This window comes from Danio rerio, chromosome 16 (assembly GCF_052040795.2).
Source record: "Danio rerio strain M-AB ecotype USA chromosome 16, GRCz13ab, whole genome shotgun sequence".
Taxonomy (NCBI): Eukaryota; Metazoa; Chordata; class Actinopteri; order Cypriniformes; family Danionidae; genus Danio; species Danio rerio.
The window spans coordinates 43,856,163-43,880,581 of NC_141036.1; the positions used below are offsets into that span (position 1 = coordinate 43,856,163).

The following is a 24,419-nucleotide window of genomic DNA, read 5'->3' on the forward strand; positions in this document are numbered from 1 at the left end:
TGAATGAGAAGCTGTAATGTAGCTGTGGCGGGATAAATTTTAGCGTGGCGCCCCGCCATGGAAGAATGAATGTAGCGGAAACCATGAATAGTGTAAAAAATATCGTCTTGTTCTTGTGAACCTAATCTCGTGTCTCGTCTCATGGAGTAGACGTCTCGTCACACCCCTAATGTGTATATTCTCATTATTTTTTATTTGCGAGAATGTCTACTGTATTGAGGTATTATATAGTTGATGACAACATCATTGCTATAGCAAACTGTGAGATATGTAAACTTGGGATTGCCTGCCGGGTATTTTAAGTTGAGGTCCTGTTTGTTTTTATATAATTTTTTTATATTTACTGTTAAACTAAAGCCCAAAAGTCAGGAATTTATGTTATTTATTACTTGATTGTTCAAGCTACCCCACAGAAGTGCTCTGTGTGTTAACAGAGTTGTTGAATGTTAAAATAAGGTAAATTAAACCAAAAATAAGGAACATCCTGAAACTGTTTTTTTGTTCTTTTTTATAATATAACAATATAAGTATCAGATTGGGTTTCGGTATTGGTAAATGCTCAAAATCAAATGACTCAGACTCGTACTCAAGGAAAAAAATTGATCGGGAAATACTGATTGGGACATCCCTAATTTTTACTATTTATTAAATAAAAACTTTTCACCAAAGCCGGGTCAAAAAAGCTGTAAATCAGAAATTTGCAAAAAAAAATATTACAAAAAGTTTTACAATTTATAAAACTACTTTCTTTTTGAACACATCTCATAAGGATAGTTTATGTGATTACAAACTGAATTTTTAGCAGACATTATTTCTTTAGTTTAACAAGATCCCACAGAAATCATTTTAATACTTTGATGTGCAGCTTCAGAAATATGCTTCAGATTTTGAATTTTTTTTTTTTGTAAACCATGATTGTTTTCTTTTTATTTGACATGGAAATATTTAGCAACATTTAGCACATTGTGTACTCACACCCTTGCCTTGAACCGTGCCCTGGTGCAATTGTTCACCCTCCCCTTTCCCCCTCGGCCTGCACTTACATGACATTTTTTGGCTTTCAGGCCTGGGTTGTTGCTAGATCAGATACGGTTGCGGCTGATGTTAGCGAAAATAATTTATTTATTAAATGTCCTGTTAATTGTATTTTATTAGTGTCCAACCCAACCCTTAACTCAACCGTCACAGTAACATAAAAAAAGTAGTTGTATGGAGTATTATTTGTTACTTATTACCCAATAAAATGTATTTTTTAACGTTTACCCCAACCCTAACCGTAAACCCAACAGTCACAGTAAAAACAGTAGTTGTACCAAGATTTATTTATGTTGTTTATTAAATTACCCAATAAATTGTATTTTTTTTAATGTATACCCCTACCCCAACCCTAAATCCAATCGTCACAGCACTGTAAAAGTATTAATTATTGTTATATGATGTCCTAAAAATTGATGCTATATTGATGTGCATATCCACAGCTGTATCCTATCTAGACTTTACCCCAAGCCTAAGCACGCTTAAGTTATCGATAATGCGACTTTTCAGTTTAACAAAAGAGAAGAGCTCTCGCAGCTTACAATGAAGATTTCTTTAGTTATATTGTTTTGTATTATTTTAAGCATTTTGATATACAGTGAAACAGATCCACCACCAATATCAGCAGACGTGCAGTGAGGGGTTTGTATCTTTAATAAACTATGACAGTTTACGTTCATTGAAAAGTAAGAATGATTAATAAATCCATATGAAACAGTCAGATAAAAGTGACGTTGCGTCTTCAGTTTCGAGCTCATTCGCACTTTGCACTTACATTATTATTACATACCGTGTCAAAGCCCAAACATACTGTGCTTTGGCACACCTCTTCTAACTAAGCCAGGGCCGGCCAACTGAACTGCTCCTGGGCCCGATTCGGAGCACTCACACTTGTCAAACGAACAAGTTAATAGGGGTCAAATGTACCATGGGCACGGTTTGGATAGCCTAGTGTGAGTACACCCTTACTGTCATAAATAGTTTTAGTAATAGTGTATAGTATGTTTTTCTTTTTCATCCCTTATCTGTTTTCACCTTATTAGTTGGCTAATCGTTTTAGTCAAGGGGGGAGGAGAGCAATTACAGTTTAGCAGTACACAGCAATACACCCTATATTTATTTTGTGATAAGGCTTTATGGTTTTAAATCAAAAGATATGACAGCTTTATGCTAATATGTAGATAAAGGAATTAATTGTTTTGTGGTTGTCCATGTGATTTTTGTATGTCCTTGATGACAATCAGTTTATCAGTAAAACTATTACCAAATGCTAATAATATCAAAACAACTATTTAATTGATCTGGCTTATTTACTGTCTATGTCAGATTATTGAAACAGCTTACCTCTTTTCTCAAGCATAGATGAAACCTTTTATTTATATATATATATATATATATATATATATATATATATATATATATATATATATATATATATATATATATATATATATATATATAGCCCATATTGGCATGGCGTTTGGCTTTTGTGTTTCTTGACCATTGTGCTGTCAGTGAATCTCTAGGGCAGACTGTAATAACCTAGCATGGCTCAAGTTCTATTGTGATATGTAACTTTAGAGGTTTCCTCATTTTACCTTCGTCACGCATCACACCCTGCTTTCTGACATTCAGTCATGTGCAGTCAATCACTCGCCTTCCTCATTTGTGTTCCTACAGTGTAGTTTCATTCCTTTCTCCTTCCTCCCAACGTCATCTTTGGCGCAGCTTGTGCTACTATGGCAACAGTGAGGTGGCCATTCATGTGGCAGCAAGACGCTGCGCTGGTAAGTGGAGTAAAGATCAGCGATTACGAAATATGTTGCTCCACATCTCCTGCACACCGTTTACACACTTCTGTTGAGAGTCGAAGGTGTTTTCATTTCCAGCTTGGGATATGAGGCGTAAATTGCATTAAGCCCAAACATACATTAATACGTTCTGGTCTGTTCAATGTGAGAGTACAGCCTTTTGATATAAATAATATCTGGAAAATGCTGTCTTGTTGTCGACCTTTGAGCACTACCTCTTGCTCACTCTTTGTTTAAGGAATTGGTGTTGAACCTTCTCTTTTATTCCACACGAGCAGCTCTGAGAAATACATCCACTGCGATTTATTTACACTTCTAAGCTGCAGTTTTTTTTAACCTAATCAGGCAGATGTTTCAAGCTGCTGGGTTTTCTAAGCTTTATTTTAAAGGTTATGCTTATCTACCCTTTTTAAAAGCTTTTTTTTAGCACAAAGCTTTTTGTGGAATTTGAACCTCTGTTTGAATATGTGGACTGAACTCTTTCACCCCATTATGCCAGTTCAGCCAGTACACAGAAAAGACATTTGGGTTACAGTCAGGCGTTTTTACAAAGGAAGTGAATTCGACTGGTTTGTAAATGTTATATTACTTATTTTTTGTAATATGAAATACAAAAAAACAAAGCTTTCTAGTGAGATTTTATTTGCTATATATATGTTCAGTGGTTTGAAATATACTTGCGGTGGTAGCCGAATTAAAACACACCATTTACTCAAATCACATGAATAGTAAACTACATGCGACAAACAATACATTTAATTTTTAACAATAATTAAAAAAAAAAGACATCCACAATTTCTCACTTTTATGCTATTCAGGAGCCATGTGCACCCACTGACATGGCAAAATCTGCTTCTACCTAACTTTCAAGTTTAAAGCTAACTTGAATGGCAAAGCATTTTAGATATGAATCTAAAATAGCCTCTGTAATATATTTGCATCATCAAATAAATAAAATAATCAGCAAATGAGAAATAAATACAAAAAAGAAATAAAAAACAGACAATATCTCTAAAAATTATTATAATTACATGGTTAAAACTTGTATATTATTAAAATAAGGAAAATGCAATGATTAACCATTACAAATGGTGTATATTTTGCAGCCAGTTTAGAGCAGTCATTTTGTCCTCTTTGAGCAAATAGTAAAGTTTTCTTAAAATAGTAGAGTCGTTTAGATAAAAAAATGTATTCTTTAATGTGTCTTCAGCTCTCGTGAAACATTAAATATGTTATTAACATGAAATATCGTCAGTTAGGAAGCAAAGCGGAAGTAGGCTTAAGTAAAAAAGTGACACAAAAACGCAAAGGCAAAAGTTGAATCCCGGACATTTTACGAGATAGAGAACCCAGACTGGATAAAGTTGTGTACAGTTTTGTTAAACTTAAGTTGCTATATAATTCCTAAAACAAGTCAAAATTAAAAGAACAACTTTACAGCTCAAATAATAATCAAGTTTTTATTGTAATTTAAATGAATAGGAATTGTAAGTGCTATTTAGAAATGATAAGCTTAACATTTTTTAATACCTCAAGCAATTTATTATTTTCTTTTTAAGTGTCATATACTGTAACTATGATTTTTCTTTTAAAGCAAACACGGGAATAAGTCAGTTTCTGTTTGTTTTTACGTGTTCTAAGTAGTGCTCTTTCATGCAAGAGTTTGCTGCACAGTCCACATCTTGTAAACAAGACTGAAGTGTAAAGTGACTGTTTGCATGGACGATGTACAAGTAAACATGACAGCTGCTTGATACTGGCTGAAATGGAAGCAAGACCGAGGTTTGACACTCCCTGAGAACTGAAAAACTTCAGCTGTTCGACAGCTGTTTTACGGCCCTGGAGAGTAGAGCTTGGTCTTTGAAAGTCTGAATGCAAAGTATGATTATTATTAGTGCTGAAAGTAGGCTTGTAATTATGAGTGCTGATCTGTTGAGTTTCAGGTAGCTGGCAAGCAGGTTAGGTGTCCAGACATACGACGTGGAGGGGGAAGAAGTTTGGCAGATCTAGCTCTGGTATCTTTTTCCAGATGGCTGCTTTGGTGAGGCTTGCTCTTATTAGTTGCAGGATAGTGAGGAGCTATTTTTTGGACTCATCTGGCTCCAGTGCTCTCATGTACTTTTGGTGCACTCAGCTAATGTAGTGTGGATTTGTTTGCTCACTAGTGCAGCATAGACGAGTGTTCAACTATTACAGTTCCATGCTGACCTTATCAGACCTTTTTTTTAGATCCCCTACAGTTATTTATTTTTTTTGCTCTTTCACTTTTGTTTTATTTGTGCCATTTTTAATATTAACAGTTCTCTTCAAGCACAATCTATATAAATAATTCACTTTTTTACCCAGGAAATAAGAGGATTTAAAACTCTTAAAATTAATCTTATGAACCCCAAACTTGTATATATTAAATGCTGTTACATTTTGATCTTTTTTGACAGTGTTCTTGTCATCACCATGTATACACTGCAGCACAGACACTTGTGGCTTACAGCTTTAGTATGTGACAGAAAATCATGTTTCATGTTTGTGGGCCCTTCATTCTTGCTGTGTGTTAGTGAGCTGAAACACACGCCGGTGTCATGTGAGTAAACGCATGATTAATTCATGGAGACTGGAGGTTAATGCAGTAACACACAGTTGTGCTCGCAGCACTTTTCATCTCTCTCACACCCAGTCTATCACTCAATTTGATAACTAACTAACTATATATATATATATATATATATATATATATATATATATATATATATATATATATATATATATATATATATATATATATATATATATATACATGCATATATACACACACACACATATTTATTTATTAGGGGTGTACGGATCTTATGTAGATGAATGTAATATTTGCTTTCTATTTATTACAAAAACAGTACTGCAAGACACTTTTGGTTTTAACAAACCAAACTTTTGTAATTTCTTGTAATTGATTACAAATAAAATTATGAAATAATCAGCTAAATAAAAATAAATCGCAAAACATTCAGTACTGTGTGTTACTACTGTTGCTGATTGTTGCTAAATACAGAAATCTAATATTATAATTTGTACATCCCATGTTTATTTTTAGTTACATTCTCAATAAATAATTGAGCTATTCACTTATAAAATTTTGTTTCATTGCTAGATGAATCATTTTTGCATTGAATTATTCAGTGGCATATTTTGATGGCTGGTTCTGGTTAAATCTGTAATTGCGGCCTACAACTTTCATTATTGAGCGTCAAGTTAAATGTGTATGACAGTGATTTTAATCTTTACCATAAACATCAGTGGTTTTCATCTAAATTATAAACTATTCTCCCTGTACTTCTGTGTTATTTGACTATTACTTCATTACTAACTCAAAAGACAGACTGAATCTCTTGATTTTTTCGTTTTCAGATATGAATGCAGAAATTCAAAGGATTAATAAACATGAAAATCACCATCATTTATAATTTGTTGTGTGAGTGTTAAGACCCCAATCTTTAATGATTAATTGTGCAGCTTACACTGAATGCATTGATAAAGGCTAAACAAGTAGTGACAGAAAATACCTTTATCATTAAACCCACCACATCCCGAATAACCTACCACAACTTTTTCTGTCATCAAAATATTTTAAAGGAAAACGTAAAAGCTTTCATACATGTGATTTGAATGACTTGAGAGACGATCTCTTTGCAGTCGTTACAAATTTAGGATTAATCCACAACAAGTAAAAACAAAAGTATTAATCCATAGGCCACGTGTGTTTTAAACCGTGGGTTGTCATCCGTATGAATCAACAGATATGCATGCATACAATTATTTTAATGTAGAACTATTGTTTTTTCATAATTATCAATAGCTTAATATTAGGGCTGCACAATATTGGAAAAACTGACATTTGCTATATTTTGCTATTCTGCCATTATAAATTGTGATATGGATACAATTTTGCTAATGATTTGAATATGTCAATTTCTAAATAACTGATAATTTTGATTGATTAGGATGATTCTGTAGGGTAGTGAATCTACAGGCATAAATACAGTTAAATAATCATTATCCCCCTTTGAATTTTCTTTTCTTTTTTTAATATTTCCCAAATGATGTTTAACAGAGCAAGGAAATTTTCACAGTATGTCTGATAATATTTTTTTTTTCTGCAGAAAGTCTTATTTGTTTTATTTCGGCTAAAATAAAGGCAGTTTTTAATTTTTTAAAACCATTTTAAGGTTAATTTATTAGCCCCTTTAAGCTATATATTTTTTTCGATAGTCTATAGAACAAACCATCGTTATATAATAACTTGCCTGATTACCCTAGCCTGCCTAGTTAACCTAATTACCCTAGTTAAGCCTTTAAATGTCACTTTAAGCTGTTTAGAAGTGTCTTGAAAAATATCTAGTCAAATATTATTTACTGTTATCAAGGCAAAGATTAAATAAATCAGTTATTAGAAATGAGTTATTAAAACGATTATGTTTAGAAATGTGTTGAAAAAATCTGCTTTGTTAAACAGAAAATGGGGGGAAAAATTTAACAGGAGGGCTAATAATTCAGAGGGTTAATAATTCTGACTTCAACTGTATATACATCAAAGAAAAATAAACACATCAAATAAACTGTAGTTTATTGTTTTCCGAGGTGTCTAACAGCATTCCTACACAGTAATTAAATAATCAAATTTAAAATAAAACTGCATAGTCTTTATTTTATGAGTGATGTGCATACAATTATTATTTAAGTTACAAACGGTAGAGCTTTTTGGGCCTAAATGCTTTTCAATTCCTCATATGGTCACAGGCCTCAAAAACGCATGAAAATATCAAATTCTAATCCAGATTCTGACGGTATGATAACCTTGGATATAAATATCGCTGATTCAGAGTATCATGGTATTGTGATTACTGCTCTAAAATATGTTCTTTTTAAATGTTTGGGTAAAAAACTAAAACTTTTTTCCTCTTTTGAACACATTAGATTTTAATTTGGGAAACATTAAAATTATTTTGGTGCAGTAAGCATGTCAGGTTAAATAAATCAAATGAATCATTGACTTCTGCTGTCTTTATTAGTTTCAAACACAGATTTCTTTACAATTTAAAACTGAGTCTTTGGATATTTTTCTGCTAGAGATACTGTTGTCCTAAAAAAACTATAAAAAATCTTACTCATACTTTAGGAACAGTATAGCACAATTTTTTTTTTTAAACCTCGACTTTTCGAACTGTGGTATACCTTGAAAATGGTTATCATACTATGCGAAGGATGCTGAAACAATATATTGTGCAGCCCTACTTAATATTACTGAAAGTTTTCATTTGTAGCTCTATTTTAACCAGGCATAGCATGTTCTAACCAGCTATGACTAGTGACAGTTATTTTGTTGGCATTGACACACCTACTGTGAAAACCCAATGCATGTAATTCCTGCTTTTCATTGCAGTACATTAAGCATTAAATATCTACCGATCAACAAGTTCTTTTGTTAAGCAATTCATATAATCGAGGATCATGGGGAGTGTTCACTGGGCAATTCTTGACTATTGCTAATGCTATAAATGTTTTATTCACTCTTTTGATAAGGCTTTATGATCGGTCCTTTAAATCATGCCTGATTTATGTTAATGTGTAGATGATAAAACAAATCCAGCTATGAGCTGTGGCCTTGTAGGGTGTGTGTGTGTGTATGCGCGTGTATGTGTGTGTGTGTGTGTGTGTGCGTGCGTGCGTGTGTGTCTTCTGTAATCCCTCCTCAGCTTGTCCTCAACATCAGTCGTGATGCTTTACATGGGTTTGATCAGAGCGGCTCTCAGAGATTGGTCCAGTCACCATCCACAGCTAGAGATAAACATGACACAGAAAAATTTTCAGGCCGGCCAGGCCCTACTGCTCAAACAGATGGGACGAGTGTAACCTTGAGCTGTGTTTTTTGTCTTGTTCTGACCCCTTCCACCCTCCCCTGCTCTTGCACTCCCTCCTCCTCATTTTCCCAGGATCTGAGCTCCAGCTCCGACAGTCTCGAGCTAGAGGCTGGTACAGTAAGTCTCTCACCGTCTAAAAACGCTGCTCTGTGCGTTGTGGGATGATGGCTGTGTCTGTTTGCAGGCGGGGTTGACTCCACAGATTCCTTCAAATGTGTGCCTTCAAGGTTTGCCATCATGCTATTCAGTGTCACGAAGATGGAAAACTGTGAATTTACGTGAAAAATCACTAAATTTATTTTCATTTATAATATTGGAGAAACTAAATAACTTTTATTTTGCTGTTAGCAGAATTTGAGTAGTTAATTTTAACAGCATTTTGGGTGGGGAAAAAAGTTGGTCTTTGCAAACTTTTTGTTTTTAAACAGATTTTATTATTATAATGTTTGGGAGCCATCTTAAAGGGATAGTTTGGCCAAAAATGAAAATCACTCATCATGTACTCATCCTTGTTTCAAACCGGTTAGACTTTTATACGTCTTTCAGGGTGTCCGAGGGGTCTTAAAAAGTCTTTAAATATCTCCAATTTCAAAAACAAAATTCTAGGCCTTAAAGTCTTAAACTCACTGAAATATGGTGTTGTAGGTCTTAAATCATTTTAAACGGGTCTTAATTTTCCCTTGTCCATGTTAAGCTACTCAGTCGGTCCAACCAACAATCCATCTAAAAGGTATCTCTGTATTCAGATACCTGTGAAGGCAGGGAAAAAAAAAAAGCGGAACAAAAGTTGATGGGGCGAATGACAGACAAGGAGAGGGAGAAAGCTACAAAAATCCAAAAATCTCCCACAGACTGTAACACTTCTTTTAAAAAGAAAAGATCTTTTGAAAAGTTGTAACCAATGACTTCCATAGCATTTGTTTGATGGAAACCTGCATATAGACATATCTACTACGAAAGTCAGTGGTTACAGGCTCTCAGCTTTTTTTAAAAAAAAAAGCCATATTAATTGTGTTTAACAGAAGAAAGAAACCCATAAAGGTTTAAAACCACTTTAAGTTGTGAATATAGTGAGAATCTTTGCCTGAGATATTCCTTTAAGTTTAGTGCAGACATTATTTTATTAATATAATATAATAAGTTTTCTGGTGGATGTAGGCCGTTATTAGGGCTGGGTTCTTCAGAATATTATATTTTATATTGTGAGTATATTACAGAAAATCTGAGTAATGTGTAAACTTTTTGTTAATAAACGATACTATAAATGTTTTTTAATGAAGCATCTAATCTTTGTGGCTTTAGTCATTGTTTGGATACTCTTTTAAAACTAGAAGCATTAACAACTTGCATTGAATATATATATATCATTCAATATGGAAAATAATTATCAAGATTGCGTTTTTGCAATATCGCCAAGCCCTAGCCTTTACGTTTCAAAATAAGTAATAAGACTCCATTTTGAATTGTGATATGAGCAATGTGTTCATGCGTGAACTGGTAGCATGCTTGCAAATACTTGTTCTTTGTGTGGTTGTTCTAGCTGTAGCTTTATTCAGTTAATTGGATGTGACGTTTTCTTCTCGGTTTCTTTTTTCTTTTTTTTAATCAATCTCTGTGTAGGTTTTTGACTTTAATATCATTTAAATATGCGGCAGTGACATTTATTTTGGGTTCCGTGATCATCTGGAAGACCTTTGGTTTCTTATTGATTTATTTATTTATTTATTTTAAACATGGCAAAGGCGAATTCTCTGTGAAGTATTTTAATTTGGTGGAAGGAGTTTTTCCTACTGGTGTTTTGGGTGTTCTTTTGCATATTTGCAAAGGATCGTGTCATTATTGGTTCTTAAAATCATTTCACGATGGCATTTGTTTCTGCAAATCTTTCGACATGGATTGCAGATATCCATGTGTCCTTTAACATCTATGAGCCACAGGTCGCACATGTGGAGGAGTTTGATGGGTCTTTCTCCACATTTTCCTGTCCTTGGATGACCTCATTTATTTGTGTTTAATACTTTTTCCTCATTTCAGGTGATGCTATCCATTCATGACTCACTTGCTCTCCCTTGTGGTCAGCTGTTGCTAAAACGCTCTCTCTCTCTCTCACCATTTCTGATTTGTTTTATGTCCATGCTTCACTTTGAGTTTAGAATGCTGTGCCGATCATGCATGCAGATTGTTTTTAAGCAGATTTGAGCACTGCTCCACATATTCCTGTGCTGAATAATAAATTGGTCTTGTGCAATAACTCATACATTCATAGAAATCCAGTAACTGATTTTATTTTATTAGTTCTTTCCAAAAAGAGACTTTGGTACGATACTATTTCTGATACACAAGTATCAATTCAAAATGATGCTGTTTATATATTTGTTTACATACACAATACCAACAATAATTTAAATACATACATAATTTGCCATGTAGTTGAGATGGGAGTTTTAGCTTAGGGAAAAATGGCACTTTTAATGATATTAGTATCGTACCATTAATTTAATGGTACTCACTTTTATTTATTTATTTTGTATCAACGTATTGTGCAACTTTTTTTTAATGCCAAGTCTGCAAATGTCCAGATCTTTTTGCATTGTGTTAAAATGTTGTTTCTCTCTTTTCCCTTCATCTTTCATTTCCTCTCTCAACTTCATTTCTCTCTCAGCCTGTGCGTCTGACCCCTCAGAGGGAGTTCATTAAGTCTCTGATGGGGATTGGAAAGAGGTTGGCCACTCTGCCCACTAAAGAGCAGAAGACTCAGAGGCTCATCTCAGAGCTGTCACTACTAAACCACAAGCTGCCTGCCCGGGTCTGGCTGCCCACTGCTGCCTTTGACCACCATGTGGTGCGCGTGCCCCATACGCAGGCCGTCGTGCTCAATTCAAAAGATAAGGTGAGGCTGTGCTTGCAGAAAAGTATATAAAAATTATAGTCTTTGGTTTTGGAAGGCCACATCCTAGACATAGCAGTTTAATTTAAACCCAGTTCACATATTTGTGGCTACTGCAGTTTATACCATCATTTTACCTGGTATTAAGATGATGGGTGTGAATTTTAATATTTGTGAGCATTTTGATACTTTCACAAATGTGTTCAGTCGAAATGCTTAAGTGTAAATTTAAATGTTTCACAAAAGATTACTTAATCCATGCAAGTTATTCCACTAAAAAAGTGTTGGTAATCTTTAATGGTCTTTTTGACCATTAGCTTTTGCGTTTGGAGTGTTAGTCTTTCACTGTTGACATTAGTTTCATGGCTTCAGTCACAAAATGCTTAACCATGTACTGTAACTGTAACCCCCTTACAGTTAGTTTGCTACAAGGGAAAGCTTAAGCAACTCCAACAGTATTCTTTTTCAGTTATAAGTACATCAACACATTGGAATAAGTCTCCGAAACTTCTGGATTTTAATGCCGTTTGTAAATTGTAAATTAAATTGCATCTTGACTATTTGGATCACTGAAAATGCTTGTTAGTTATAGATGAAATGAAGGCCCAGTCTACTATTAAAAATGTATGTAGGTCAACTGCTTTTATGCAAACTATGAAATGTGTGCTTATACAAGCTGAACATGTAGTTGTCATTAACATTTTAAATGCATATGAGAATTGTACTTCTCTTCTATATGTCAACTGTCCAAATCACAGGGAGAATGGTATGTCTTGTTGTTGCCAGGTCTAGTTAAAAAAAGTAGAACAATTGACAAGCCTATAATAAACCTGAATCCTATTGATTTATTCCGAAAATAAGACACTTGCCAAAATATTGCAACCTGGACCTGTCTGATTAATGAGCCAACACAAACCAAGAGCCAGGCAACAGCAAAAATAGGTGGACATACTTTTAGAGAGAAGATGCCTTTCTTTGACTAATAAAATGTTATTCAATCAATACCATTGATACCAAATGTGAGATGCCAGAATTTTTGCTATGCCTAGCATGGTGACATTTACAGCAGATTCAATTGGTTTTACCCATACACTGCAAAACCATACACTAATGTAAGGCATTCACGTCCATATTTACATGCAGTTGTCACTTCTGATACTTTAGATCAGGGGTCACCAATCTCGGTCCAGGAGGGCCGGTGTCCCTCTAGGGTTTAGCTCCAACTTGCCTGCCTGGATGTTTCGAGTACAACTAGTAAGACCTTGATTAGCTTGTTCAGGTGTGTTTGATTAGGGTTGGAGCTAAAATCTGAAGGACACTGGCCCTCCAGGAACAAATTTGGTGACCCCTGCTTTACATGCATATTCAATTCAAGTTCATTTGTATGGCTTTTATCACATTAATTATTGTTTCAATTGTTAAAGGTGCAAATTAAATTTGAAAAAGGTAATGTTATTAGTTAGCATAACATTATTTGTTACTAATAACTTTAACTCTTAAAAGCTATTTGTTACTAGTTAAAGTTATTGTATATAAACATAGTTAACCTGCAGTTATATAGCATGTAGGTGATGTCTATGTGTGCATGTTCAATGTCGTGTGTATGATTACCGATATCACAGCTAAAGTGTGTTAAACTCTGCTCCGCCAGGCACCTTACTTAATCTATGTAGAAGTTCTGGAATGTGAAAACTTTGAGACGTCGAGCGTGCCTGTGAGGATCCCTGAAACACAGATTCGCAGCACACGATCTGTAGAGAATCTCCCGGACTGTGGCATCACACCCGACCAGCGAGCCAGCAGCTTCTCCACGGTTCCCAATTACGACAACGATGACGAGGCTTGGTCCGTTGATGACATTGGAGAGTTACAGGTGGAGGTACTCGCTTACAGCGAATATCAGCACAACTTCAACAGATTTCATGATGTTAGATAGCTGACCTTTTTTTTCTTTTTCCTCCTCAAGCTTCCAGAAATCCACACCAACAGTTGTGACAACATCTCCCAGTTTTCAGTGGACAGCATCACCAGCCAGGAGAGCAAGGAACCTATTTTTATTGCAGCTGGAGATATCAGGTATGCTGAGGCCCTGTGTGCGTTTTAGTTTTAGAATGCATAACTTTAGAGTTACACCTCTTTCCACACTACCCTGGAGTTTTCAAGCCCCGATAATGAAGCATTTTGACATCTGATTTTGAAAACGGAGATATCTGAAAACAAATGTGTGGCTGCAGACATTCACCTATCCGATTTGGGCTTTTTCTCAATATTAAGTGCACAAAGTTCAGTCTTGCACCCATTCCTTGTAATTTCAGACTTTGCAATTTTGACATGGAAAATAAACTCACAAGGACACGTCGGGTAAACCTTCAAAGGGAACAGTGTACTTTATTACGTCATTCACATCACCCTGGCTACATTGTTTAACTATCTTAACAATAATATGAAAACATGATATGTTGTGTAGCTACATATTTATATGACCGTCGTCTTCACTGTTTACATATTTATAACAAAACAAAGCCTATAACATAAATGCCTTCTTTCACTTTCAATGAAAAATACAAAACATAACCTGTCTCTTTTGCAGAATATAAATTTTTAAAATCAATAACGACCATTATAAAAGTGTAATGTACAATAAGTTTATACAATATAGCAAATAAAGGCAAGCAATCAGTCAAACAAGCAGAATCAGTGTACGAAGTTACATAAATTATTATATAAACTTATCTTTGAGCTCAGCCAAAACACATTACCTGAGAACGAGTAATAGATTAAAAAAATCAAAGCGTCATTAGATAGAGACAAGATGAATTAAATATCATGTTTAACAACTACTGTATAATGAAATGAGATCCAGCAGTAGATCTCACTTGGGACGCACCCGCTGACTGCCTGGAGCTCAGACCTCCACATACGCTGCATCGCAAGCCAATGTGTGTATGCGGTCATGTGATGTGTGTTTTCAGCAGTAAAGTGTGGACTGAGATCTTTTCAGAAACACCAGGTGAAAGTCAGTGTGGACGTGGATCGTTTTCATTCTAAAATGGTGTTTTAAAACTAAAACGTTTTAGTGTAAAAGTGGCCTTAGAGTGGAGATGCTATAAAACCCCGTTCACAGCAAGCATGAAAGATGATGATGATTATGATGATGATGATGCATGGTTTCCGCTACATTCATTCTTCCATGGCGGGGCGCCACACCAAAATTCACCCAACCACAGCTAAATTACAGATTCTCATTCAAAACATTTATTTTTTTTTAATATAGCGGGTAATAATCGCACCAAAATGTATTAAAGGGTAAGTGAATTATAATAGCGCAAACTTTTCTGTAACCATAGTAGTGCTGTGCGTCATTTGTTTAACCCTTTAAGGTTATGATGATGATATAGAAACATTCTGAATGTAAAACAACAGCAGACTACAACTATAACGATAAAGATGCAGAGAAATGATATCATTGTGGATCACTTTCAGAATTTTTTTTTCTCCACTAATAAATGATAAAACACTGACAGTCAGTCAGAATTCATAGAAATATAAAGGGCTTCCACAATTTAAAGATCCAGACAACATTGTGGAGAAGCTCAGCTGGACGTTAAGCCTTTTTTTCAAAGATCATTTAAAGATAATGACTATCTAGAAAACAGTCGGTTGTACCATGCTTAAGAATGAAAAAAAGACATTGAAGTTTTGCAAGCCAGGCTAATTTTAGTTTCAGTAATTGTAGATGCTAGTTTCAGGATCTTTTTGTTGACTCCTTTGAAAATGCTAGGGAAAATAGCTCGATGTTTTTATTTCACTTCACTGACCACGAGTGCTACATGTGTTTAATTAGATGAATCAATTTTTAAATACAGATTCACTGGTTAGATGCGCACTGAAGACATCTGCTGGTTACAAGGGGGTAATGCCGAATAAAAAGCATAGACTAAAAATAAACAGGTTTTTATCATTCAGTGTGGACACAAATATATTTATTGTTTAATTTAGCATTTTAGCATTTTAATTTATTGTTTAATTTATTCTTGTGCTTTGTGTGAATGAATCTTAATCATAACGGTGAACAATAAGAAAGACAATACTTTTATAACTAATGTTTTTGTATTTTAGACGACGCCTGTCTGAGCAACTCGCCCACACGCCGACCACATTTAGGAAGGACCCAGAGGATCCTTCAGCTGTAGCCTTAAAGGAGCCATGGCAGGAGAAAGTGAGGTATGTGCATGTCTTTCTCTGAAAGGATCGGTTGTTTATTGGTTCATTAGTTGTGTTTGATTTCATTTGTCCTGTGCTTTTGAATAGGCGGATCAGGGAGGGCTCCCCCTATGGCCACCTGCCCAACTGGCGTCTACTTTCTGTAATTGTGAAATGTGGCGATGACCTAAGACAGGAGCTTCTCGCCTATCAAGTGCTGAAACAACTGCAGGTTGCACTCCTTAAATTTTGTCTTACAATTTGGGATTGGATTTTAAAATATACAAAATGTATATATCACTGCTAGTGTTTTATTGTGCTCGCTTACTTTCCCTTTTTTAAATTGTGTTGAAATAAAATCTACTTGTTCATGCTTTAAACCACAGGCGTCAAAGTCAGTTCCACAGCTCAACACAGTTTAGTTCCAACCCTTATTAAACACACCTGATCCAACTAATTCAGTCATTCAGGCTTGTTTGAAACCTACAGGTAAGCGTGTTGGAGCAGGGCTGGAACTAAACTGTGCAAGGCTGCGGCCCTCCAGGAACTGACTTTAACACCCTTGCTTTAAGGCATTTCAATTAATTAATAATTTTTTAATAATACATATTTGACAGAATTTTAGATTTTTATTTTATTCTTTAAACAAAAGTGGTTATAACCATTAGTAAAGTTTGCAGTTTTATCAGTTTAGTTTTACCAGAGTCCAATTGTTAAGATTTAATCTAAGATTCATTTATATAATGAGTTTAAAACATTTATGCTTCAGAAGTTTTGGTTCACTCAGATGTTTTATTGATGTTTTATGCTCACAAATGCCGAACATATTTAATAAAAACAGAAATTGTTTTTACAATTTAATCATTTCCATTCTAAAATGTATTGTATTTCTGTTGTGGAAGTGCTGAAATTTTTTTCATTGATTATATGATCCATCAGAAAAAATTAAATAAAACAAAAAACTTAAGTTGTGCAGCAGTTGAGTTGCTGATTTAATAATTTTATTTGTTTTGTGGAAATTATTGATACATTTATTTTTAGATTTTAAAAAACATACTGGCTGTATCTGAAATTGCATACTTTCATACTATATAGTACGCTAAAAACAGTATGCAAGCCGAGTAGTATGACCGAATTCATAGAATTAGATATACAGTGAGCGAGAAGTACCCGGTTGACCTACTACGTCCGGTAGGATTGGGTCAATAGACGATGTCATCGTCCAACTCCAAGTGCCCGCATCGCAATCCTTCACCCGGCCCCCATCACAGCAGCAACCTGCTTGCAAAAATACACACTCAGGCCCTGTTTACACTAATATGTCTTAGTTTAAAATGGCATTTTAGAATGAAAACAAACCACGTCCACACTGTCTTTTACCTAGCATATCTAAACAGCTCTCCATCCACACTTTACCGCTGAAAACACGCATCACGTGGCCACACACTTATACACACTCTGGCATGCGCACATCAGAGCTCCACGCAGTCAGTATGGGATGCTTTAATCACAAAACCCTAGAGTTCAGTGCTTGTTGGACAGTTATTCAATGATGTACTGCTGGATGGCGTCTCGCAATAGTTATTAAACCTGAGATTTAACTAATCTTCGTTCGCTTTCATGCTTGTACTTTGTAATTTTAGCGAAAACCTCAGAAACTGTTGGTTGTGCACCTTTTTTACCAACCAAATTTGTCGACGACATTATAATGACACAGATCACTCTGTCTATTCATGCCAGAGTCCTGTGGAAAAAGTGATGGACAGGTGGTAATTTGTGTGTAACTTATCTTAATTTATGACTTTTGGGTAAAACAAAGACCATGTGGTTCAGGTAGTTGAAATGGTAGGCTACAAATCATTAATTAATTATTCATAAATAATTAATTCACCGCCACCTATGATGACGATGTCATCGTCCATCGCGATGTTTCACATTAGACATTGCCCAACCCTAACTTCCGACAAGATTCTGAAGTGTGCATCAGATAGATGCCATGCTATCCCATGATGCACCGCGAGAGAATTCATGAATGGGAGTAAAGCGACGCAACTGATGTGGGTAGGTCACATGATGTGACAAAATGGTGGATGTTGTACGTCCGAGTTCCATTCATTTAAATTTAAATGCAATACCTACTGAGTAGTAGGCAGTTTCGGATGTAGCCACTATTACATTTAATCAAGTTAATGCTTCATTGTTGAATAAAATGTTGACCACTTTCCTGCAGAATTCATTCCAAACTTTTTAATGGTCAGTATTTTTACAAGTTTTTGTGCTCAGACATTGTAGATCTACTGGATGATCTAAACATTTCTTTGTTTTCCAGATTATCTGGGAGCAGGAGCGGGTTCCCTTATGGATCAAACCCTACAAGATCTTGGTCATCTCTTCAGACAGTGGCATGATTGAACCAGTGGTCAATGCTGTGTCCATTCACCAGGTAAAGAAACAGAGTCAGCTTTTACTGCTCGATTACTTCCGGCAAGAACACGGCAACTTCAACACAGAAGAATTCCTTACAGCTCAGCGCAACTTTGTTCAGAGCTGCGCAGGATATTGTCTCATCTGCTATCTGCTGCAGGTCAAAGACCGGTGAGAGAAACCACGGCCAGTAAAATCATGCTTGAACAGGAACTGAATGATTTGGATAAGCTGTTATAAACAGCATTGTTTTTCTCTGGTTTTCAGGCACAACGGAAATATCTTGCTGGACTCTGAAGGCCACATCATTCACATCGATTTTGGCTTCATCCTTTCCAGCTCTCCACGAAACCTAGGCTTCGAGACATCAGCCTTTAAACTAACCAGTGAATTTGTTGATGTAAGCACAGCTATGTTTATGTTATCCGTTCATTGTGTCCTAATTGTCGAAAAAGTGCTGTTCATAAAAAATATGAAACTATCAAATAAAAAAAAAATTGAAACTTTTGGAACTAGATCAGATTTAGACTCAAGTCAAGTCCATCTCAGCTTCTTCCACTGTTTTATCTCTTTGTGGAATCATAATTTGTCTTATGCAAAGCAGTGTTGATTTATATCTAGTTAAATATTCATTGATTTTTGTTAGCTTAACTGAGTCTTTACCAAGTGTGCCGCAAGCCTACGTTTGAGTGAAGGTTTCGGCCGTTAGATCGCCCCCTGGGGGCTGGCTGCAGTACAAGTCATAAAGCCCGCCTCCTCCGTGTTAATGAAGGAGACTTGAGCCCAAATAAAAAAAAATATTACACTTGCAATAAAATGTCCCGAAAGATAGTTCTGGTTGATTAAGGCACTGGTTATTGTGCTGAAATAGGTGCAGATCTTCATTTTTGTAAACAGTTTGTTTTTAGCAGTAATTTAATGCTGGGCATGTCATTGTGATTGACAGCTGTGATTGACAGTTTCTCAAAGCGCGGCGTCTGAGCTTCGGCAGGAGACTGAAGTAGACTGAAATGTTATTATTCGATTTCTGTGTTATTTTACCATGACAAAATGAGTTCAGCAGTAAACTATAGTTTCTGACATACATGATCCTGGTGGAACACTGTTTATTCGCTAAGTTCAGGGCTTTTTTCGGGCTTTATTAGTTTGCTGATACACGCCTAGCCACCCAGATAGCAAAACACAGTTCCGGCTAGATTCTCGCCTGCCGGAGACTTATCTCTTAGAGCTCAGACTGACTAATGTTACCTCTGCTGGACTTACTCCGGATGCCTGGACTCACTACCCAATTCCAGCCCGAGTCAATCGAGCCAGATGCGGCGGCCGAGCGAGCAGGCGCTGCCGCATGCGAGCCGGAATCAGCCCGCGACGCCGCGAGTAAGTTATGCGCTGCGGCCTGGAGCTGGCGCGATTGAATATATAAAACCCTCATATTTGTTAACGTTATTACATCCATTTGTGTTGATATGACAGCAAACGCATGCTGAGAAGTTCGGGGGGCGTGGTTGATTTTACACAAAGCGTTTGATTGGAAGCTCGACTCTGCTCATTTTCGCGGCTCCTCCTCTGGCTCCATCAGACAATCCTTCTGCGCATGTCTGGCTCCAATTTCAGCAGTCTTTTGCGACAGTTTGTGCCCGTCAAGCAGGCGTTTTGCCCTCAAGGCTTTCAATGGGAAAAAGGGCTGTCGCGTCGTCCATATTTTTTACAGTCATTGTACTGTCATTGTACTGCATTTACACTAGTGTGTTTTAGTTTTAAAACTAAACGTGCTCCTTGGCCATATTGGCATTTTACTGAGTTCCAGAAAAATGGTCTCCATCCACACTATTTACTCTAAATGCATAATATCTGACCATTTACTCGAACATATTTTGATGGTATTTGTACTTACCTCCTACTGGTTGTGTAATGGTCATATTAGAGTGGCCTGATGAATCAGGGAATGTTATGTAATGTTATGTAGAAGACTTGCCAGAGAGTGACTGTGGATAGCTGTGCCTCCCTTTTCAAAAGTCTACATTTCAGTCTGTCTATTCTATAACGAACACCAGCATTTGCAAACTAAAATAGGTATTTTGGCATTTTTAAAATGGTCTTTTTTTGTGTAATAGCACCCCCTACTGTATAGCAGTAAAAGCTTGTGTAAGGGATAGTTCACCCAAAAATGAAAAAAATACTCACTATTTACTCTCCCTCAGTGATTTCAAACCTTTGAGTTTCTTTATTTTGTTTAACATAAAAGAAGATACTCAGATACCAATAAAAACCTGTAATTATGTCATAGTATGAAAAACAAATACTGTGCAGGGTTCAACGCTAAGGATTTTTCACCTGGCCCGATCGGCCCGATTATTTGCCCTGCCGAAATTTTCCCTGGCCACACCAAAAAAAGTAACGTGCTCACAATATTAAATCCGAAAAGTAATATGGTGAATTAGACATCACAGAGAAGGTAGCATTTAAAAGCACAAACAGCACAAACACAGGCAAATGAAACTTTAGTGACAAGGCAGCACTGGCCTGATCGGACCAGTAACAATTCTGTCAACTGTGCCAAGCATCTTTCATGCTGACCCAAGGCCATCAGGCAGCCGATATTGTTGAGCCCTGCAGTGCATAAAGGCTTCCAGCATTTTTTTAACACATCTTCTTTTTTCAACTACTAATGTTTTGAAACAAGAACTATCCCGTTAAGTTCTATCAGTAGCAGGATACCATTGTAGATGGAAAATTTCATCAATGGTGAAAGAGTTCATTTTGTTTTATTCTAGTAATATTGACCATTTCGAATGATCATCTGCAAATTCATAAAGAATTATCAGTGTATGAGCAAAGATGCAGCACAGCACAAATTAGGATCTTTGCATTTTTTTATCTATGCTATTCAAGCTCGAGTCCAGGTTTGAGTCTACCCCTTTCTTTAACTTCAGTTCATGCCAGTTCAGTTTACTATTTTGTTTGTTAAAAGCAAAATTCAGCTGTATTATCATAATTGAAATATCTTCATCTCCTGTTTCAGGTAATGGGAGGTCTGGATGGAGACATGTTCAACTATTACAAGATGCTAATGCTCCAAGGCCTCATCGCTGCACGCAAGCACATGGAGAAGGTCATCCAGATTGTAGAAATCATGCAGCAAGGTACCGTTCATTTGAACCTTTTCCTTTCATTAAACTTCCTTTTCAACATCTGATGATGAGCTTCCATAAAGGTTATTGCACACTGAATCTGAAATTTTCGTCTCTAATTTTGGCAGAGTAAAAAAAAAAACAAATCGACCTCACGTTGTCTCTGAAACCTTCGTCTATCATAATTTTTTTTCGCATTTGACAAAACGTTTTAAGAGTTGTTTTGACAGTTCAAAGCCACCGTACAAGTGAAAAGCTAAATACAGAATGCCGTCGTTTGAGCTAACAGATTACAAACACAGTACACAAAATCAAGACAGAATGTGGTAGACAGTTGAGCACCCCTATATGCTGGATTCAGTGACTGCACAACACTGCCCTGCAGAGGTTTTGTGCGTGCGTGCGTGCATCTCCATAAATTTGAAGTACTGCCCATAGACATTATAATAGAAAGCACTGTCCGCTTTCGGTCCATTGCTTCGACATGTCAGCAGGGCCACCGTCTATTATAATGTCTATAGGTACTCCCAGTCTCTGTTCAGGCTTTGTTTACATACGTGAATGTGTGTAGTATCACAAGCATTGGATCAAAACTACACTGATTTCCTGAAATAAACTCCAGCATAATCATGGTGCAGCTCTTTGAGAATGAGCTGAACTCTCCTTCCTCTCTATGTAGCCTATTAAATGATCACAATATGTCACATATTCCTCTATTCTTTTTCTATTTTGGAGAAGAGAGGAGAACAAAGCATCACTGCTTAAACTGACTTTTTTTCTGATGTTTTCTCGTTATGGAATAATTAATACACATTGGACTCAGTGTGCAAGGTTTGTTTACGTCACAAATGTTTCGAATTTGTATACGAAAAAAAAAACGCATATAAAAGACCTTAACAGTCCGTGTGTCCTGCAGGTTCACAGCTCCCCTGCTTCCATGGCTCCAGCACTATCCGCAACCTGAAGGAGCGATTCCACATGAACCTGACGGAGGAGCAGCTGCAGGTGCTGGTGGAGCAGATGGTGGACGGCTCCATGCGCTCCATCACTACCAAACTGTACGACGGCTTCCAGTATCTGACCAACGGTATCATGTGAGAGAGGACTGGAGAGTTTAAAACTGGAAGAGAGAGAGAGAGAGAGAGAGAGAGAGAGAGAAAAAAAAAGGCTGCACCACTTTAAATACCACTCCCTTAAGCACCCGTTTCTACACCTGTCAGACTGATTAGATCTCTAATGATGGATTATTTTTGTTAGTTTTTTTATCCTGACTGAAGAGAGCTGTGAAGTTACTGTTTGTCGTCTTTTTCATCAGCCTTTCTTTTCGTTTAAACCCTTCTCTTTTTGGTTTTTGTCATGTTGTCTTGCAGTACTCTGGATGCCCAGAGATGAGTTTTATCCAGCTGTCCAGTGCCTCATTTAAACACTAAGCTGCTTTGTGACTTCTGGTTTTACTCTCACCTGTGTACTGACCGACTTCAACACCCCATAATATCATCATCATCATCATCATCTGCTTTCTTTTTTGTTGGCATACCACTAATGCTATGTGTACACTTTGGATGAATAACATTCAAAAATTCAACATTGAGACAGGAAACAGGGGATGCTGAATCAAAGCCTGTAAATTGCATTATGTACCGAGGGAATCGGGTGGTAAACGCTGCTGCGTTGTTCAGCTTTGTGAAGTCAGTATTACGTGAACCATTTGAGATATTCAGCCTAGTGCTGTACAATTATGAGACTGTCAAGTCATGAAATGCTCACTCAAAGTGCTCTCGTTCACCCCTGTGATGAGCACTTTTATGCTGTTATGGGGTCAATGAAGCGTTTTTTTAATCCAGTATGGATGTGTTAATCGTCAAAACACCAAAGACAGACCATTGACGGCACCGATCACATGAGAGTTTTAATCTTCGGCTGATACAGAAGATAATTAGGACCTAATAAAAAGATCTCGGTCTGTTTTCTAGGTCAAAATAAATGTATAAAGAAACTGTTTTGAGTTTCCAAAGGTCTGGACTGAAATGCGTTGGACTGAGAGATATGCACACACTATTTATTGCCCCTTTTACACAGATATGTCATATACTTACACTCTCAACTTGTCTTCTGTGGATTTCATTTCACTTTGTTGTTTTGTTCAGCGCAGATTGTACAGCTAACCTGAACTGTAATGTGCATCTTTACAGCTGACCTCAATCTGAGGTGGGCAGCCATGTTTAATTGTGACTGTGAGCCACTGGAGTTTTTGTTTTTTTACTAACTAAACAGAGAGAAGTTGTTTAGAATCTGCTGCACAGGAGAAACGGAAAGGGCTATGACAAACAAAATCTACACATTAAGTCTTGTTTTTATTTCCTACACATGTACAGGTATAAAAAAATAACTTCTTCTTTTTTATTATTATTATTTTATTATTATTATTTTCGTTAATTTGATAGAAGTTGAGGTGTGTGATGAGCCTCGTCTTATTTCCCTGTGATCTCAGTGCTTCTCTTAATAGTTTTAATTTAGCTTCTTTCAGCAGAAGCTATGATTTCCTTTCATTTGTTTGCCCGTGCGAGGGCAATTTAGATGACTTGTATGTTTCCAACAGCTTAACTTTTCTCTTTACTGTTTTATACTTCTATGGTTTCAGAGTCAAACTTTCCTTTTGAAACTTGTAAAATGGACCAGCTCTTAAGATCATGTGAATAACCTTCCTTGTGAATGTTCCTTTGTATAATAAATTAAATGTTCCCGTTCCACAGCTTGTATATTTCAAGCTTTTCAGAACCGTATGTGTGAGTGTGTGTGGTACCATCATATACAATAACTAGTAATAAATAATATTATTTAGTTAAATATAACGAACTATAAATTGTTTATAAATAATGTATCATATTTACTAATTGTTAGAATTGTGTTACATTAGAAATAAGTAGATCTTTACTGCATAAGCAAATGTTCTTCAGACGAGCATTTTAAAGTGCTTTATATATGCTTTTGACTCTCCTAAAGCATAAAAATGCCA

The 24,419-nt window shown here is 36.2% G+C and overlaps 1 protein-coding gene across 4 annotated transcripts in view; it reads left to right on the forward strand.

Annotated features, from left to right (window-relative positions):
- pi4kb (phosphatidylinositol 4-kinase, catalytic, beta) overlaps positions 1 to 24,151 on the forward strand; it is a 36,443-nt gene extending 12,292 nt beyond the window's left edge. The window contains exons 3-12 of one of the 4 annotated variants that reach the window (XM_087286009.1): positions 8,831 to 8,875; positions 11,421 to 11,648; positions 13,297 to 13,524; positions 13,612 to 13,721; positions 15,765 to 15,869; positions 15,957 to 16,080; positions 18,178 to 18,443; positions 18,540 to 18,672; positions 21,295 to 21,415; positions 22,320 to 24,151. In XM_087286009.1, coding sequence (XP_087142135.1) covers positions 8,831 to 8,875; positions 11,421 to 11,648; positions 13,297 to 13,524; positions 13,612 to 13,721; positions 15,765 to 15,869; positions 15,957 to 16,080; positions 18,178 to 18,443; positions 18,540 to 18,672; positions 21,295 to 21,415; positions 22,320 to 22,501 — 1,542 coding nt within the window. In that variant the 3' untranslated portion in view covers positions 22,502 to 24,151. 4 annotated transcript variants of the gene reach the window in all.
- Positions 24,152 to 24,419: the final 268 nt, after the last annotated feature.